The 17431-nt window shown below is 32.5% G+C and overlaps 2 protein-coding genes and 1 long non-coding RNA gene across 3 annotated transcripts; 1 reads left to right on the top strand and 2 right to left on the bottom strand.

Annotated features, from left to right (window-relative positions):
* Nucleotides 1-679: 679 nt before the first annotated feature.
* Nucleotides 680-1705, bottom strand: LOC131017238 (uncharacterized). Its single transcript, XR_009099489.1, has 3 exons — nt 1634-1705; nt 1464-1501; nt 680-1430 (listed from the first exon to the last, which is right to left on the bottom strand). It is a non-coding gene; the product is annotated as an uncharacterized LOC131017238 (long non-coding RNA).
* LOC131017230 (signal peptide peptidase 1) lies at nt 1603-7875 on the top strand. Its single transcript, XM_057945962.1, has 12 exons — nt 1603-2405; nt 2887-2971; nt 3504-3619; nt 3715-3866; nt 3977-4062; nt 5094-5221; nt 5403-5453; nt 5622-5708; nt 5820-5889; nt 6441-6577; nt 6692-6769; nt 7625-7875. The coding sequence occupies exons 2-12, from the start codon at nt 2929-2931 to the stop codon at nt 7703-7705; spliced, it is 1029 nt and encodes a 342-aa protein (XP_057801945.1). The 5' UTR covers nt 1603-2405; nt 2887-2928; the 3' UTR covers nt 7706-7875.
* Nucleotides 7876-13357: 5482 nt separating this feature from the next.
* On the bottom strand, nt 13358-14391 carry LOC131011420 (uncharacterized). The gene is made up of 3 exons (XM_057939252.1): nt 14068-14391; nt 13911-14018; nt 13358-13825 (listed from the first exon to the last, which is right to left on the bottom strand). The coding sequence occupies exons 1-3, from the start codon at nt 14389-14391 to the stop codon at nt 13427-13429; spliced, it is 831 nt and encodes a 276-aa protein (XP_057795235.1). The 3' UTR covers nt 13358-13426.
* Nucleotides 14392-17431: the final 3040 nt, after the last annotated feature.

Raw genomic sequence — 17431 nt, forward strand, 5'->3', positions numbered from 1 at the left:
CCATGCTAGAGATGGGGCAGACCAGAAGTATAGTTATGTCACCGCTGACATCCTGCTTCAGCCCTGGGTTGCTAGCAACAGACTTGCCAAGGCGGGCCGCTCTCTTCTTGCGAGCCAGCTCTTCGACCTTCTCATTGGAAGCCTCGCTCTTCTTTCACTTCTGAGCTGTTTCAAAACCCACCGGACGGATAGTAGAAACAGGGGGGACGTCAAAAATCTCTTGTGTTAACTCATGGACGGAGGGAGTATTTAGTTTGAGACCTAGTGGAGATAACTATTTAGCGCATTTAGGAATGTGTGATATGATGTTAACTTTGAGACGTGATGGAGATAGGTAGATGTCACACCCCAATTCTTGAATGAATAAATACAATCGAGGTGCAACAATCTTTGAAATAACATAAGGGAAAATCCTTATTAAACCCGAATAATAAGATAACAAGTCGGGCTAGTCCCCTTTGGATCACAAGTTTTGTTTCATATTTCTGACAACCGACATTCATTAGCATAAATCTAGGAGTTAAGAGTCTAAACTCGATCAGAGATATCATTTGAAATTTAACATGAAAGTCTTAGGTTGAGAAAACAAAAGAAAAATAAGAGTCATTGCTACAACTGAAGTCTTAATAGAATATTGAACCCTAGCTTCAGCTCCGTCCCGCCAACCAACCTGAAAACATTTGAAAGTATTTTTGGGCTAAGTACTAATGTACTCAGTGGGCAAGAATTTTCTGAAACATTTCATATTTTCGTAAATAGCAATTTATCCAATCATAATTGATATAATTTAGAAGGTTTTAAATTGAAAGAACTTCTAAGCATGTTAAAATAATTTCTTTCATTTGTGCACAAATGTCACACTCCCTTTCTAGTACTCGCTGTGACCCCGGACTTTTTAGCCACCGACAGATCCATTTCTCCCATAATGAACTCTTAGAAAAGTACCAGATTCATTTTCTTCGGTTGGAGATAAACTTCAGGGTATACACAAAATGTTAGATCCCAAATAATTAATTTCAGACAAAATGATTCTTGTAGCATACAAACATCGAAGCTTTCTTTTGTTGACAGCTTTAAGAAAACAAAAGAAATACACTATCTATCTATCCACTACATTATTTTTGGTATCCAAAATGCACTGGTTCTAGTTTGCTACATAGTGGAAAGTATTAAACAAATTAATATAATTTGCTAGCTTCCATACCGCACGTATTCACTCAAGCAAACCAAACAGCTTCCAGAAATTAGAGGTGTGCAAACACAGGCAGACTACAAGAATTCAGCTAGAACTTGAAGAACGAACGGCAGAATCAATATGAAAAAGGACAAAAATCATAAATCCACAAAACCAAAAGCACAGAGTAAAACATAGTCAAGATGGCATGAGAATTATAGAGGCAGCATCCTTCCTAACCTCTCTCTTTCATTATCTTGTTGCTTAGTCCGCTCAACAGCTTTACTACCTCTCTCTACAGACATGATTTTACCAAGAAATCGTAACCTGAGACCAAGGCCGATTGGATTATGAATTATATATGTGCATCAAATTAGTAATAATACACTAGCAGAAAGACTCCCAAGAACTTCACGATCAACAAAGAAATGAATGTCATAATTATAAATAATGAAATACCCATGTAGCTACTGTTGGCCTTGGTATGCTCACATTTCATCCTTGAAATCAATAAAAGCACAAATTTTCATCCTGAAAGGAAAATAAAAATCCCGATAAGAGAGTTTGCAACTAAAATAAAAGGAGAAGAAGAGCGAAAACAACATCAAATTCAAATTGCAATACAAAATAGGGCGAGAAGCATCAACCACCAATAGATTGAATGCTCAGGCTGAAGAGAATATACAGAAAGGTAACCAACCGTCCATGAGAAAAGGAGCGGACAGAGCGCCATAGTGAGAAAAGAGTCGGGTAAGAGTATCGCGAGGAATGGCCTCCGGAAGATGCCAAACCAGCAGCGTAGCTGCCGATGAAGATCACTCCTCGCCGGGATTCCACATTAATTGCTGGGTCATCGGCGCCATGATTGGAAAAAGCCGCTTATTTCAGTGGTGGAAAGAAACCCTAGAAACTGATGTTTTGTCGGGATGGAGGTTGATTCGTAGAAATTGAGAAGCAGAACACTAATGAAAAGCGCTCGGTTTGCGGAGAAGAAAGCGCCGGCACCGGAGCCGGAGAAGATGGGAGGAGATAGAGACAGGCGGTGGAGATGTGAAAAATGCTCATTCGATGAGTCACAAAGATATTTGTAAATCTGACGTGGCATAGTTTTATTGGAAGAGTGACCATTCAGATACGTGGCTCACCGTAAAATATCTATTTATTGAATTTTTTGTAGTTTCTTATTTCCCCGCGTTAAAAAGTGAAAAAACTAAAACCTCTCTGTTTCAAGGTTTGTGCTCCAAATTCTCTACTTCATTCGTATTTGGTAATCATGTAATCTGTATGTATACATGTATGTGTTCGTTCATTTGCATGCTTGCATCCTCTCAAATTCTTGTGGATAATGTGATTTTTCATTTAATATTTGTTGTTTTCGAAATCTAAATCAGTTAATAAAGCTTCTTGTGGGATATGGTTCTTCAAGAATTTTCAACATGATCTTGGAATTTTTGTGCTAATTGATTAGTAAAACTTTTGGTTAACACGGGATAAAGGTTAAGCAAAATGATTTCTTTTTCTTTTTTCTAATGTCATGCGTGGTCTTGTTGTTCAGATTATATACCTTTCTTGCTTTAGTGACGATTGGAGAAAATTTATGTGTGATTAGCATTTCATAAAGGATCTTGGATGCTTGTCGAATTTAGATACTTGTTGATTTTTGTCTTATATCGTTAATAAATCTAATGTGTTATGTACTTTGGCCATTCTAGTAATTAAATTGAGGGACAGCTCAAGATTTCTGAAGATTTAGAATGAAGAACTATGATGAGCGTCTTGCTAATTTGGCTCTGGCAGGTATGTCATTTTCTGTTTCATTGAGTTTATGTGGTCGCAGGAAAGTGAAACTTTTTGTCTTTCTTTGTTGATTCCTGTACTGCCAAATTGAAGTTATGAACTTTTTTCGAGGTTAAATGAATGTGATGATGAACAATTTTGCCTTAATCTCATTGTTACTGGCTGACTGTTTTGTGAAAACTTGGTTATCTATTCTGTGGGCACTCTATTGGGCTGATGTTCCTGGATGTTTATGTGTAGGTCTGGGCATACCAAAGCACAATATTTATTTCACTTTACCAGTCACATCATATTATGTACTACTACTAGGACTTGATGCAATGGCCCATTTTGTTAATTTATTCCTTCCTCTTGATTTGGGCAACATCTTGGTCAGAGAGTGTTGTATTTATATTCCTAGGCACTAAAGTTTCTTCGAAGTTCTATATTCATTTTCATGAAAAGCGTATTTTTGGAAATTATGGACTTTGGACTAGCTTACACCATGGCCTCTTCTTTTGGCTCATTCTAACGTCATGCTTTATTCATACAGGTTTGACCCTTGCCCCACTTGTTGTGAAGGTAGACCCAAACTTAAATGTCATTTTGACAGCTTGTCTAACTGTCTATGTGGGATGTTATCGCTCTGTTAAGCCTACTCCACCATCAGTAAGTTTTGATTCTATTAAGTTTCCAGTTGATAAAACCTGTGTGATGAGGAATTTGTAATCAACTTTCCTTGGTCTTGCAATTAAATATTTCAGGAAACGATGTCCAACGAACATGCCATGAGGTTTCCATTGGTTGGGAGTGCAATGTTGCTGTCACTGTTTTTACTTTTCAAATTCCTATCGAAAGACTTGGTTAATGCTGTTTTGACGTGCTACTTTTTTGTACTTGGGATTGGTGCACTAGCGTAAGTTATTCATATATTTAGCTTAGTCATCTCGTATGGGTATATATATCGGAGTTGTTATAATGTTCTATACTTCTATTAATATTCCTTACTTTGTGTCAACTTTGTAGGGCAACACTGCTACCTGAAATTAAAGGATTCATGCCCAGACCGTGGAATGATAATGTTATTACATGGCATTTCCCATATTTCCGGTGTATGAACTCACCAAGACCTCTGTGTGTCTATTTTTTTTTTCTATCATCTATAGCAATACTATGTTACATATTTATGCTTCTCACTTTGTATGTCTTACTCTTCTCACAATTTTCTCTTGGGAATGCCCAGTTTTGCTGTTCAGTTTGCTTGATAATTGCTGATCTTCAACCCAAGATAATATATTTTTGTTGACTTGGATTACAGTTTAGGGTTGTCTCTTTACTATTTAGTTATGAGGATAGTTTTTTTAGGAAAAAAAATTCATTTTAGGCTGTGAGCATTATTTAGTTATACCCAAAAAGGTAGTTAGCATACTAATTGTCAACAGAACAGGATTCTGAACAGTCAAATAGATATTTAAAAAGTTTATTTTTTGCATGGTGGATGGAGAACCTGTAATCTTAGAAATTTATAATGAAAAGGTTTACAAATGTCTTGATTTTGTTGATAAATGTTTTTGGGTAAATCTGTGATGGATAGATGAGAAAATATTACTAGTATATTGTTTCATGGGTATCCTATGCAATTTTGTTCTTTGTCCTGGTGTGAATTTTTTTACAGTAAGATTTGATAGTTAACTTTTTTTATTTTAACCGTGTGTGTACTGTGCTCTCTGATAATTGATGTCATGTAGAAACATTTCATTGCTGTCAAGTTGAATGTTATTTATGTGGAGATGTTCAGTTTTCCTTTTCTTCTTTTGGTATGGGAGAGTATGTTTCAAATTTTGAAGTATGAAGTTTAAGCATTTCAAGTTCGGGTCTTTTATCTGGAAAATTAAAGATTTTTTACTACATTAATAGTACTGTCAATTGGTCGACATTCTGAACTAGAAGGGAACATGCTGCCTTTGTTATTGCTGTCAACTGTTTTCTGTGATTGGAAAACATTGAGATGGTTTTAGACAGTTTCGATTTCATGACATTTAAGTTCTCTATCCAATGCCTTCTTTTGAAACCTTCTATTCGACCTGGTTGACATGCTGTTGCTTGTAATATGCAGACATTCTTATTTATATTTTGTTTGCAGCTTTGGAGGTAGAATTTACCAAATCACAGTTAATTGCTGCAATTCCTGGAGCCTTCTTTTGCGTGTGGTATGCTAAACAGAAGCATTGGCTAGCTAACAATATCTTGGGGCTCGCCTTCTCCATTCAGGTTATAACACTAATTGTTATCATTTTATCTTTGTACATCTAACTTATTGTATGAATCTATGGAATTGAGCTGGTGCATCTTGAAATTTAGAGCTCTTATATATATATATATATGTGTGTGTCTAGGAGAAGCCTTGGTTAACCATTTTCGTATATATTTTTCTTCTACAAAACAATTTCAGGGAATTGAAATGCTTTCACTTGGCTCATTCAAGACTGGTGCCATTCTATTGGTAAGAATAGATTTTGTTACGATGTGACTCTCAATTAATTAAGTACGTAGCTTATTAATTCCATTGCTTTATGAGCCAAGAGTGAGTTTATTGATTTTATTTTTCTGATAACTATTGTTTTGTCTATTTTCTTCTTTTTACTTAATGCATATATTCTGCCAATAACAGGCTGGGCTTTTTGTGTATGACATATTTTGGGTCTTTTTCACCCCAGTTATGGTTAGCGTCGCGAAATCTTTTGATGCCCCAATAAAGGTGCTTACTTAAACTTAATAACCTGTATTACCTGGCTTGGTCTTGATGAGTTTACCTTGTTCCTTGTTGTAACTCAGGATTTTTTATACAATCATGCTTTGCTTATTGCAGCTTTTGTTCCCTACATCAGATTCTGCTCACCCATTTTCAATGTTAGGACTTGGTGATATAGTGATTCCTGGTATGAACTTTTGACTGCCAGATTTAGATTTTATGATTTGGAGTACCTTTTCGCTTGTTATCTACTGGTACAGTGCCATTTTAAAGCGTCGACATGGGTAGACGGTAGAGTATCATCACCATGTCATTTTTTACAGAAACTAACAAAAATGGTATGTGAGAGACGCATGTAAAAGTTCTGTATCTGATTATATCCATATATATAATATATAGACATATCAACTATAGATAAATATTACTATATGACTGTATCACAATTTTGAAGAATTTTAAGGTACACAAGAATTTTTTATCTTATATCATAAAACCTAAATATATATATTTATTAATTTATGCTATCCTTTGAAATTTATATACATAAGAATATTATATGTTTATCTTTTTTGCGCCTTTTATACAAGTTTCATTTGCAGCATCTTTTTTGCATGTTTCATTTAGATAGGCTGCTGGGTACATGACTATTCTTCCTTTGTTCAGCTCGTAACATTCTTCATAAACGACTGAATTACACTCTAGCTGGATTAGTTGTTTAATTTGGCTTGTACTTTCCAGGGATTTTTGTAGCATTAGCTCTAAGATTCGATGTCTCCAGAGGGAAGGACCGCCAATATTTTAAGAGTGCTTTCCTAGGATATACAGCTGGTCTGGTGGTCACAATCATCGTAATGAACTGGTTTCAAGCTGCACAAGTGAGTAATCTTCTCCAATAGACTGTATTTTGCCGAAACAGATCCTCTTCTTTCATACATGTTTGACTTAATATCCTAATCTTTGTGTTTTTGTAATTCTAATAATTTCTCCAGCCTGCTCTGTTGTATATTGTGCCTGGTGTCATTGGATTTTTGGCTGCACACTGTATATGGAATGGTGAAGTCAAACCTGTAAGTCAATTATTCTTCTGATTTTTCTTTTTAGGGTGTGTTCTCTTTGATTGATATTTATACCCTCCATTATGTTAGTGTTGTTTTCCTTATTTGCTGCGGGGAAGGTAATGTTTATATAAGCTGGTCAATTTAGAAACCCATGATACTATTCCCAAAGTGGACTTTCCTTTGTGTTAAAGACTGGGTTGAAATGATAACAAGTTCCACCTAAAGAGGTGTGGGATATGATTTATTAAATTGAATCATATCTGACTTTACATCTACGAAACTATCTATGCATCGAACTTACACCCTTAGGAGGAGTTTACTTATTACTTATATTATTTGAGCTATTGTTGCTTGATTTATATTCTATGAGAAATCCTAATAATGGGGATAAAAATATTCAATTATGTATTTTTCACAATATATCAAGAAAAGTAAACGCCCCCTCAAAGTAAACTAGCGTTAAGAGTTATCATTTCTATTTCTGGATTCTGGAGTCTTACGTTGAATTCAGTGCCTGTGTTGCTTGTCATATTTGGAATCATAGAAATGGGATGGTGTTTAAGAACTTGTTGGCTGGGGATTTGGATCTCAAATTTAGATCCTAGCAGATCTTGCTTTACTGTGGAGATTGGATTTATAATCCAAGTCAATGTCTTGATATATTGTGATTATGTCTTTGTTGTTCCCTTCTGAACTTTGTATCTTGTTTTGGGTTGCACCTCTCGTGTGTTTCTTTTGAATGAATTTTACTTACATAAAAGAAAAGTAAGTTTGAATTAAGTGCTTAATCACAGAAACTGGACTTGGGCTAGCATTTTGTTTCCTTCAAATCGCTGGTTTGATGGTAATTTTGTTTGTATGTAGTTGTTGGCATTTGACGAATCAAAATCAAGTGAGTCTGAAGAGACTGGTGAAGATGAAGACTCCAACAACAAAGTAGACTGAGACGGTTGGTAGAAACAGATTGTTGTACCTGATTTTTGTCATTAGCTAAAAACGTATTAGCCTATCTATAACAATTGGACCTTTTAGATATGATCTATATTTGGTTTGGGAATACAACAAGCTGCGCATTAGAACAAGAACAGGAAAATATTATATTTGGTTTTACATTATGCCATTTTTTCGCTACATATAGTTATGATGGGCGAAGTGATCATATTACGCTTTATTAAATTGACAAAGAACTTTTAGGGCCCGTTTGTTTGACGTGGATTCTGGTCTGGGAAAGTAATCTGATTCTAAAATATTAAATTCCTGTGTTTGATTAATTTTTTATCAGTCAAGGAAAGTAATAAGAATCCTGAAAACAAGGAAAGTAGTGCAACTTTCAATGATTCTTTTTCTCTAGCTTTTCTTAGGTATTTTTTTTCCTTATTCACAGGATTCTTACTTATTTGTATTATTTTATAAAATGTAAATTATAATTTTTATTTAGTATGTATTTAATGTTTTGTATTATTATTATTATTATTATTATTATTATTATTATTATTATTATTATTATTATTATTATTATTATTATTAGTTCATAAATATATTAAGCAAATTATAATTTAATTCTCATAACTATGAATCAACTTTATATTATTAATTTTTTTATTATTATTATTATTATCATTATTATTATTTAATTTATTATTATTATTTAATTTATCAATTAGTTCATAATTTATTTTAAGCAAATTATAATTTAATTATTAGAACTATGAATCATACTTTATTAGAAAATCTTAATTTATTTTTTAAAACTATAAATCATACTTTGTCGTACATTATTATTATTATTATTATTATTATTATTATTATTATTATTATTATTATTATTATTATGTAAGAAAATTTGAATTTAATTTTAGAATAATAAATCATATAATTAACCTTAATAATGTAGTTTGTTGTTACTAAAAAAAATTAATTAGTGAAATTTATTATAAAGATTAAATTTCAATTTAATTCTTATATATATAATGATAAATTATATTTATTTAATTATACAAATCAAGAATCCTAATAATTATTTTTGTTATTTTCAAACACTGGAGAATGAATCTATTGGTATTCATTTTCCACAAAATCATTTTTCTGGGAATAACAATCTCATTTCACATTATTTTCCTAACAAACAAACATGCCTAGAAGATCACATGCCAATGTCGAGTATCAATCTCCTTCTGTGAAAATGTCATGGGAAAAATATCAAAATATTTTTATATTGGAGCAATCAGCAATGCATCTGAATTTGGGGTGTAAAAAGCAATTTTACTAATTCTTATCACAAAATGTATTTAAATTTATAAATATGATAACCCGTCCAGTAGAGACTCGAACATTATAGAATCTATATCTATATTATATATAAAGCTGGAGTTTAACGGTAATAAATTACCATCTTTTTTCAAATTTTAGTTTTTCTTAATTATCTTCTTCTTCCGCATTTGGCGTAATCATTTCGCCAAATCATTTCGTCTGTCCTCCCTACTTTGGAAATGTGGATATGACCCAAGATGGGCCAATCTCATCCCTTTTCAATTTCGTTTTTGTGTTTATTTTTTTCTTTTTTTTGTTTTATATCTAATAATCATATAATTTGATCAATAAAAATACTAAATATATATCAAATTAAATATAAGAGATAGATGATAAAATTATTCATAAGTATTTTCATCCTCATCTTTTCATTTGCCAATTATACTAAATAAAGGCAAAACGATAAATTAACGAGAAAAACATGAAGAAAAATAAGTTACTTTGTATGTTGCCAATTTTATAATAAAATCGAAACAATATTCAAAGTAACTACAATATATGCATTCATAAAAAATAATTATTATAGCATATGCTATAAAATACTATATGTATATATTTGCTATTATCTTATCTCAATTAAATTAAATTTTATATTGATATGCATATATATTAAAATATAATTTATATTTTTTTTTTCAGTGACATGTTAAATTTTGATATAGAATTGAAGTAATGATATGATAGAGTAATGATTTTATTGTTAATTATATATAAAATAGACTTTATATTGTAAAATCTGTAATATATATATATATATATATATATATATATATATATATAGAGGAGGGCTAGAATAAAAACACTTTTAAGTGTATAAAATATGTATGCATCTTGACCATTAGATCTTGATTGATCTAATGGCTTGAAATTAGCTTAATAATATCTTAAATAACTACCAAAAATGATTTAGAGGACAACCTAGTCATTTATTCAATCTATATTTTCGGTCAAAATATATGTTTTGTGATCAAATCTTTTTCCTTTTCCATTTAGTAATTAATCATAAAAAAACGTATGATTATTACTCCTCCATTCTAACCTAAAACTTACTTTTTTTGTATCTCTTTTTCGTAATCAACGAAACCAAACCTTGTTGATTTCATATCTCTTTTTCGAGAAATAAACTCATGGATCATCCAGGTAATGAGTTCTTACATTTAAAATTTAGTAATCAATGTTTCTTAATGATTTCTGGATTCATCTCTCTTTTTACTACACATTCAAACTCCTAACATTGTGAAATACAATTCGTTAAACTTCAATATACAGATTAGCCTTCTGTTCTTCACTCAATTATGTAGTTGAGATCGCTTTGATTATTACGAATTGTGTTAGGCATGTTACGAATTAAATTGTAAGGTAGTTTATACGAATTTGATTAATTATATTACACAATCGTATATGACGATTTTTAACAATATTTTATTGATTTTACGAGTCTTTGATTATTTAGGCAGTGGGGTATGGTTGCATGTATTTTATTAACATGTTACGAATTTTATTTACTATGTTACATAAAGGTATGAAAATGAGTTGTCTACGCATTTCAGTGGTTATGTTACGAATTTAACATGCAAGAAGGTTACACAAATTCTTACGCATTTTATTAGTTATTATGTAATTTCTGGTCGTTTTTTCTAGGAATTTTAATTCGAGTCTCTTTGATTATTGGGCAGTGGGGTATTGTTACATGTATTTTACTAACCATGTTAAGAATTTTATGTATTATGTTTCGCAATGGAATAAAAACAAAATGTGTACGCATTTGGTTGGTTATGTTACAAATTGAATTCGTAGGAAGTTCACAAGAATTGTTACGCATTTTTTCTTAGTTAAATTTTGAATTAATAATTAAAGTGGAAAACTATTGGTCAAAATGCTTTGCTTCACTAATATTGTTTCATATCAAAGCAAAGAAACCTAAGAGAAGGTGCAAGAAATGTGGTCGCATTGTTCGACATGATTCACGTAATTGTGGCAAGGTTGTTGAGGAAGATAGCGAAAATGAGTGATTGGACGACGAGAATTTAATATTGTCATTTTGACTTTCAAATTTTTTAGTTTTGCATGTGATTTGAATTTTATTTGGATTTCTTGACATTCTGAAGTCATAAAATTATTTAGGCATTGCTTATAAATTCTATAGTGGGTTTGTTTTTTTTTTTTTTTTTACTAGCTCAGCTGATCTTTAGTATTTGTATTCTTCTTATTTATTGTGCTACGATCTATAGTCGTACTCATGGAGTACTTCCAACAAAAAATGGAATAGAATTTTGGATCCTTAAAGTTAACCTACTAATAATTCGTACAAAATTTTTAGAAATTCTAAAACATATGCCTTCTCTTTCCTTAGGTCGACAATGGATCCAGCACCAGCAGGTAGTTCGCTCTGAACTACTCCAACAGTAGGCAAATTAGCCGATGATCCACCAATTTCATGAGCTTTCATTTTAAGAATGTTCGCTGTACAACATTCAAAGAAAAACTATTCAATATAAAAAATTATTAAACAAGTTACAAATTAAAAACATATACAGTTTATTACAAACATATAAACCAACACATTAATCAACAACACATAGACCAAAACAATCTGCTTAAAATTCTGCTTCATACACACGAAATAGCCAAACAAAAGTCGCAACAATTAATCTACTAGAAAAACGTAAAAACCAATAAATCCCATAAAAAATATAAGATATTAAAAAATTAGAAAAAAAAATTTGGCATAAGCATGTTGATAACTATTTGTACCCATCAAGAATATATATTACTCATATCCAAATAATTTAAATAACATTTAAAATTTAAGAAAATTTTATGTAGGCATGTCGATCAATGTTTGTACCCGTTTAAAAGTATATATTTGTATCCGTCCCAAATTTAATTAATACTAGAACTCGTTTAATTCTATAAATATAAATTGTTACAAATTTATATATATTTATACCCGTTTATTATATATACTCACATTTTCCCTAAATTCAATTAAAAATTGGTTTTTCTATTCGTTCATATTTTAATCTCGTATATTAATTAATACTACTTACTATTCAAATAAATATGTTAAATCTCAATATTTATCACCAAGAGATTGAAAATGTACTATAAAATACTGCATTCGTCCATTAATTCAAGGCCTACTTTCCTTTTTGGTCCGTCCACCAACTCAAAGCCTATTTACTTTTAGTAAATTTTTATTCATATTTTAATTGGTGGGTCCCAATAAACAATAGTACATTTTTTCTTCACTCAACTAATAAACACTACACTTTGTGAGCCTCTTTTTCCACTCAACCAATAAACAATATATTTTGTGGGTCTCTTTCTCCACTCAACTAATAAAAATATATTTTCTCTTAAAACTCGTGTTTCTTCTCCTAGGCCTTGAATTAGTGGACGAAGAGGGTATTATATTAAGACAATATCGATTAAACAATATTACTTTATATTAACACATCACATATACTTTAGCCTTGATTGGGAATGCAATTATATTCTGCAGGACTTGTGCCCCCCCCCCCCCCCCCCCCAATTAGCCAGCTAAAGCTCATAATTAAGGAGCTGAGTCGCGGTTGGTTGGGACTCTTGCCCTTTACGCACATTTTCTTTGTATAATTTATATTACAATACTTTTATTTCCTCCTTCAAAATTCTCCTGGTCACGATATCAAATTTATTTGTTTCAAGGCACGAGTACTTAAAATGCCATAATTCACCAATTAAGCTCGACGTAACAAATTAAACCAAAAACCATAACTAAATTATTCACTACAAGAATCTGGCCGATTACCGACGAAATTTTCCGTCGGTGAAGCTAAAAATTCCGTCGGTAAAAACTAATACCGACGGATTAATGACGCCGCACGTACGTCGCTTTAAATATGATCGGTAAAAATTTTACCGACGAAAATTAAATCCGTTGCTAAATTACCGACGGCGGGACGACGGAATGCCCGTCGGCTACGAGGCGACGACGATGGCGTCGTCTGGACTTAACGACGAAAATAGCAACGGAATTTTCCGTCGCGATTAGCAACGGAATCAAATTCCGTCGATAAATGCCCGTCAATGTTAACGACGGAAACAAATTCCGTCGGTGATTTTCGTGCTTGTAGTAACAACGGAATTAAATTCCGTCGGTATTTTTTTAATACAATTTTTTTTTTATTTGCATTATACAATTTAACGACGTCCTGTTACATGCTTCTTTTCAATTATATAACCATCAATATCGAAAACACCAAATGAAATTTAAATTAGTATTCGAATAGTCATAACTTAACAAAATATTCAAGTGTTCAAAAATATATAATAGAAATATTCAAGTATTCAAAATACAAAAACACAACATAATCAAGAAGATGGTCCAGTGGGTGGAGTGGGTCCAGGTGGAAGCCTAGCCAATATCTCCTCGAACATACGCTGCTGAGCCTGAAATCGAGCATCGGTCTGCTCATCTTTCTGCCTCATCTCCTCCTTCTGACGTGCTATCTCCACTAAGGCATCCTGCAATTGCTGCTCCACGTCCATAAGTTGTTGAGGATCGACAAGAGGGCCCTGAAACTGAGATGTACCACTCGACTGCTCACTACTCCGTAAGCTGGCTGCAAGTCCACCAACTCCAAACATTCTCTTCTTCTTGTCGAGTCCACCAACAGCCTCCACGTACACCTTGTTCATATCGATCTCTGGCGGATCAGAATCATCATCCACAGCCTGACTCTGAGAAGCAACTATATCCTGCACTTTTTCCTACAATACGCATCAGGAGTTAGTACTTAAGAATTTGAGCAACAAATATAATAATTGAATAAGTAATTAAAACTTTACTACATACTCCAATCCGTCTAGACCTCTCGTCTATATAAGTGCCATCCTTGTTCTTATGAAGGATCTCATAAGCATCATACAAACATTCAGTCGGCTCCACTCCTTTTCTCTTACCCTTTTAAAAACATAACAAATATAAATTTTTTAATATGAATGTCAATGACCATATTCTGATAATTATCTTCATTAGCCTCTTCTTCTTCAAAATTATGATATTCAGTCGTGGGCATTTCAATTTCACCATGAAACCTCCAAATATGGTAATCCCGCACAAATCCGTTCTTTGCAATGTGATACTGAACATTGTTTTTAGTATGGAAACGTATATTATCGCATTTCCTACACGGACACCTAATTTTTTCACCATCCATTAAATCACGTCTACTGTTAGCGTAATCAATGAAACCTTGAAGACCTCTTTGAAAATCGGGATTCAAAGCTCCATCAGGTAGAAAACGCCGATACATCCACTCACGATTTTCACTCATTTCTACAATTTGGTTCATTTAAGTATGTTAGAAATTTAAAATCTATTGACTTTTAGAGTTTTAATAATCTCTAAGTCTATAGAACATGAAAAGATACTATGATAATTAATATAACACATGTTCAACACAAAATCTATAAATCAAACACAAAAGCACATACGCAACTCCAAGCCATCACCACAGCAACAAAATGGGATGGAACACAGCCATCCCCCAACCTAATCTCCATTTACTACCTAGATACATGCTTATCTAAAATATATATAAAAAAAAGAATAAAAACACTTAGATACATGCTCATCTAAAATTTTAAAATCTCACCATGGCTACCATTTGAGCCATACTAACATTTCAAAAGATAATGTAATGAAAACTTACTTGTTTTGTTACTAGCTTTTCTTTTCGTTCACCTTGACTTCTTTTTTTCTTCCTCAAGAAGCAATGGTGGAGTGAAATACTACAAATGAGAATTAATCCAAAAAAAAAAAAGAATTTAATAATTATTCAAGAACCAAAGTATATAAAATTATAATTTAATAAAATTAACAATCAAGTTTATTTTTCTTGAAAATACTATAATTCAATCAAGTTTATTTTTCTTCATCTCATTAAAGAAAATTTACACTAAAAAGACATTTTTTATCCAATAAAAAAACATTTTTGAAGGGAAATTTTACAATACAATAAAACTATTATATGTTCTTGAAAATACTATATTTGAACATATTATAATTATGTGAGTGAGCATATAAAAATTTAATCCAATAAAAATACTATATGTTGAGCATTATATAATTTAATTCAATAAAAAATACATTTTTACAGAATATTAATACAAAATTTACAATAAAACATAATAGGATTTTTCAAATAATTAATGGAAATTAAAAAAAAAATTACAAACCTATGGAGGAATCCGACGGACGCAGGCAGCGGAGGAAGAGGACCGGTGGCCGCGGAGGAGGAGGACCGGTGGCGGTGGAGGAATCCGGCGCTGGCAGCAGAGGACACGGCGCCGGGGAGGGGCGGGGCGAGCAGCGGCGCGGCGTGGGGCGGGGCGAGCAGCGGCGCAGGGCGGCAGCGGCGCGAGGCGGGGCAAGCAGTGGCGAGGCGCGGGGCGGGGCGGGCAGCGGCGCAGGGCGAGCAGCTGCGCAGGGCGGCAACGGCGTGAGGCGGGGCGAGCAGCGGCGCGGCGGAAACGGCGGCGTGGACGAGTCGCCGGGGGGAGCACGCAGCAGGAGTCGCCGGAAATGGGGAATCGGAGGGGGGAAATTTGGGAATTTTTAGAAATAGAAGTGAAAGTTGTGTTGAAAAAATGAAGGAGGAGGCGCGGTCAAATTCAGCTTTTTTTTAGGGCGCAGAGACGGAATAGCAACGGAAAATTCCGTAGCTATTTAGCAACGGACGTGAATTCCGTCGTTATTTTTAAAATGAATATTTTCGGTTATTTAAATTAATTATTAGCAACGGAATATAGTCCATCGCTAAATAGCAACGGAATTTTCCATCGCTATCTACAATTTTAAAAATCACGGAAATTAAAAAAAAAAAAAAGAATAACAACGGAGAAATTTCCGTCGGTACTTTTCCATCGGTAATTCCGTCGGTAAATTCGCGGGAAATATTCCCGCCAACATCCGTCGATAAATCAGTCGGTAAATCCATCGCTATGTATGAAAGAGTATTTCCGTCGTTAATCCGTCGTTATTCGGTTGTTATTTGGTGACGGAATTAATTCCGTCGGTAATTCCGTCGGTGTCCGATAACTTTTCTTGTAGTGATTAAACTTACTTAAATGTACCTTTAAATTGTTCGCAAGATAATAAAATCTGTGATAAGGTGACTAGCTAATTCAAGTTGCATTTCACGAAAAAAGACATTATAGGGCAAGCTGGTTTATGTAAAACACTAAAAGCAAATAAACCTAAATAGTTTATCCGGATTGATCGAAGTGACGAATCATAAATATTGTAAATAAATTCAGAGAAATAAATAAGTAAATCAAAATGCAAGTATCAAGTAATAAAAGTGAGTTTAGGGTCTAGGATTCTTGGTCTCGAGAGTAAAACAAATAAATAAGTGCAACCAATCAATTCATGAAACAAAATCTTCACGTAGGAGCTCAACAGTCAACACCATAACTTTTATATCCATGTATTGAGGTTATGCAAATTAAATTGTTAGAATTGATTAAAAATTAGACTGCACATTTTCGATTATGTCTAACTGTAATTGAATCACAATTCAGTAACAAAATCTTCTCTCAATCTCATTTATTATTTAACAAGACTAGCTTTTTCATTCGTGCGATGCACGCAAAATATTTTATATTTTTATAAATTTAAAGTATGTATATAAAATTATATGAAGGGTATGCTAACTTAAAAAAAATATGGATGGTGTAATCGTGTAAAAAATCTAAAATTATAAAATTTTTGAATTTTGATGGAATATATAAGTTCCAACCATCTATTAAAAATTTACCCATCTTTAATTTTATAATTTATGCATTTATTATAATATATTTACATGAAAATAAGTAAAATGAAAGACTGTAGTCCCTACAAAAGAAAATTCACAGTAGTTACCTGGCTAATGGCAATGATGAACGATTCTTTTTTACACATGATAATTGACGGCTAATTTGATAATTGTAGCTATTTGATTTTTTCATAAAATATGATTATAATTTATTTATAATTTACAAAATTTCCATTCAAATCAAATTCAAATTAAAAGTTATCTTTTTAATATATTATAGATTATGGGATCGATGACTAATTAATAGTATGAAGGAAACCAATATTTTAATAGAATAAAACACAAATCACTATAGGCAAAAGTAATTATTGATTTAAATAACCTGAATCCTAGAATTGAAAGTTAATTCATAATGCAACATAAACTAAAACAAACAAGAAAATGAACCATGGATTAAAACTACAACGTAAAGGGAAGCTTATAAAATAAATGTGAATCTTCGAATATATGTAGAAGTTAAACTAAAAATTAAGTGTTTTCTTTTGATATTCTCCCGCAT

The sequence above is a fragment of the Salvia miltiorrhiza genome, chromosome 1 (assembly GCF_028751815.1).
Source record: "Salvia miltiorrhiza cultivar Shanhuang (shh) chromosome 1, IMPLAD_Smil_shh, whole genome shotgun sequence".
NCBI classification, from domain to species: domain Eukaryota; kingdom Viridiplantae; phylum Streptophyta; class Magnoliopsida; order Lamiales; family Lamiaceae; genus Salvia; species Salvia miltiorrhiza.

Bases quoted from the DNA above. Each gene is read 5' to 3' on its own strand.
- LOC131017230 (XM_057945962.1), top strand. From the start codon at position 2,929: ATGAAGAACTATGATGAGCGTCTTGCTAATTTGGCTCTGGCAG. The intron at 2,972-3,503 runs GTATGTCATTTT...TTATTCATACAG, and splicing joins TGCTAATTTGGCTCTGGCAG to GTTTGACCCTTGCCCCACTT. The intron at 3,620-3,714 runs GTAAGTTTTGAT...TAAATATTTCAG, and splicing joins TTAAGCCTACTCCACCATCA to GAAACGATGTCCAACGAACA.
- LOC131011420 (XM_057939252.1), bottom strand. From the start codon at position 14,391: ATGAGTGAAAATCGTGAGTGGATGTATCGGCGTTTTCTACCTGATGGA. The intron at 14,019-14,067 runs GTCATTGACATT...TGTTTTTAAAAG, and splicing joins AAGATAATTATCAGAATATG to GGTAAGAGAAAAGGAGTGGA. The intron at 13,826-13,910 runs GTATGTAGTAAA...TGCGTATTGTAG, and splicing joins AGAGGTCTAGACGGATTGGA to GAAAAAGTGCAGGATATAGT.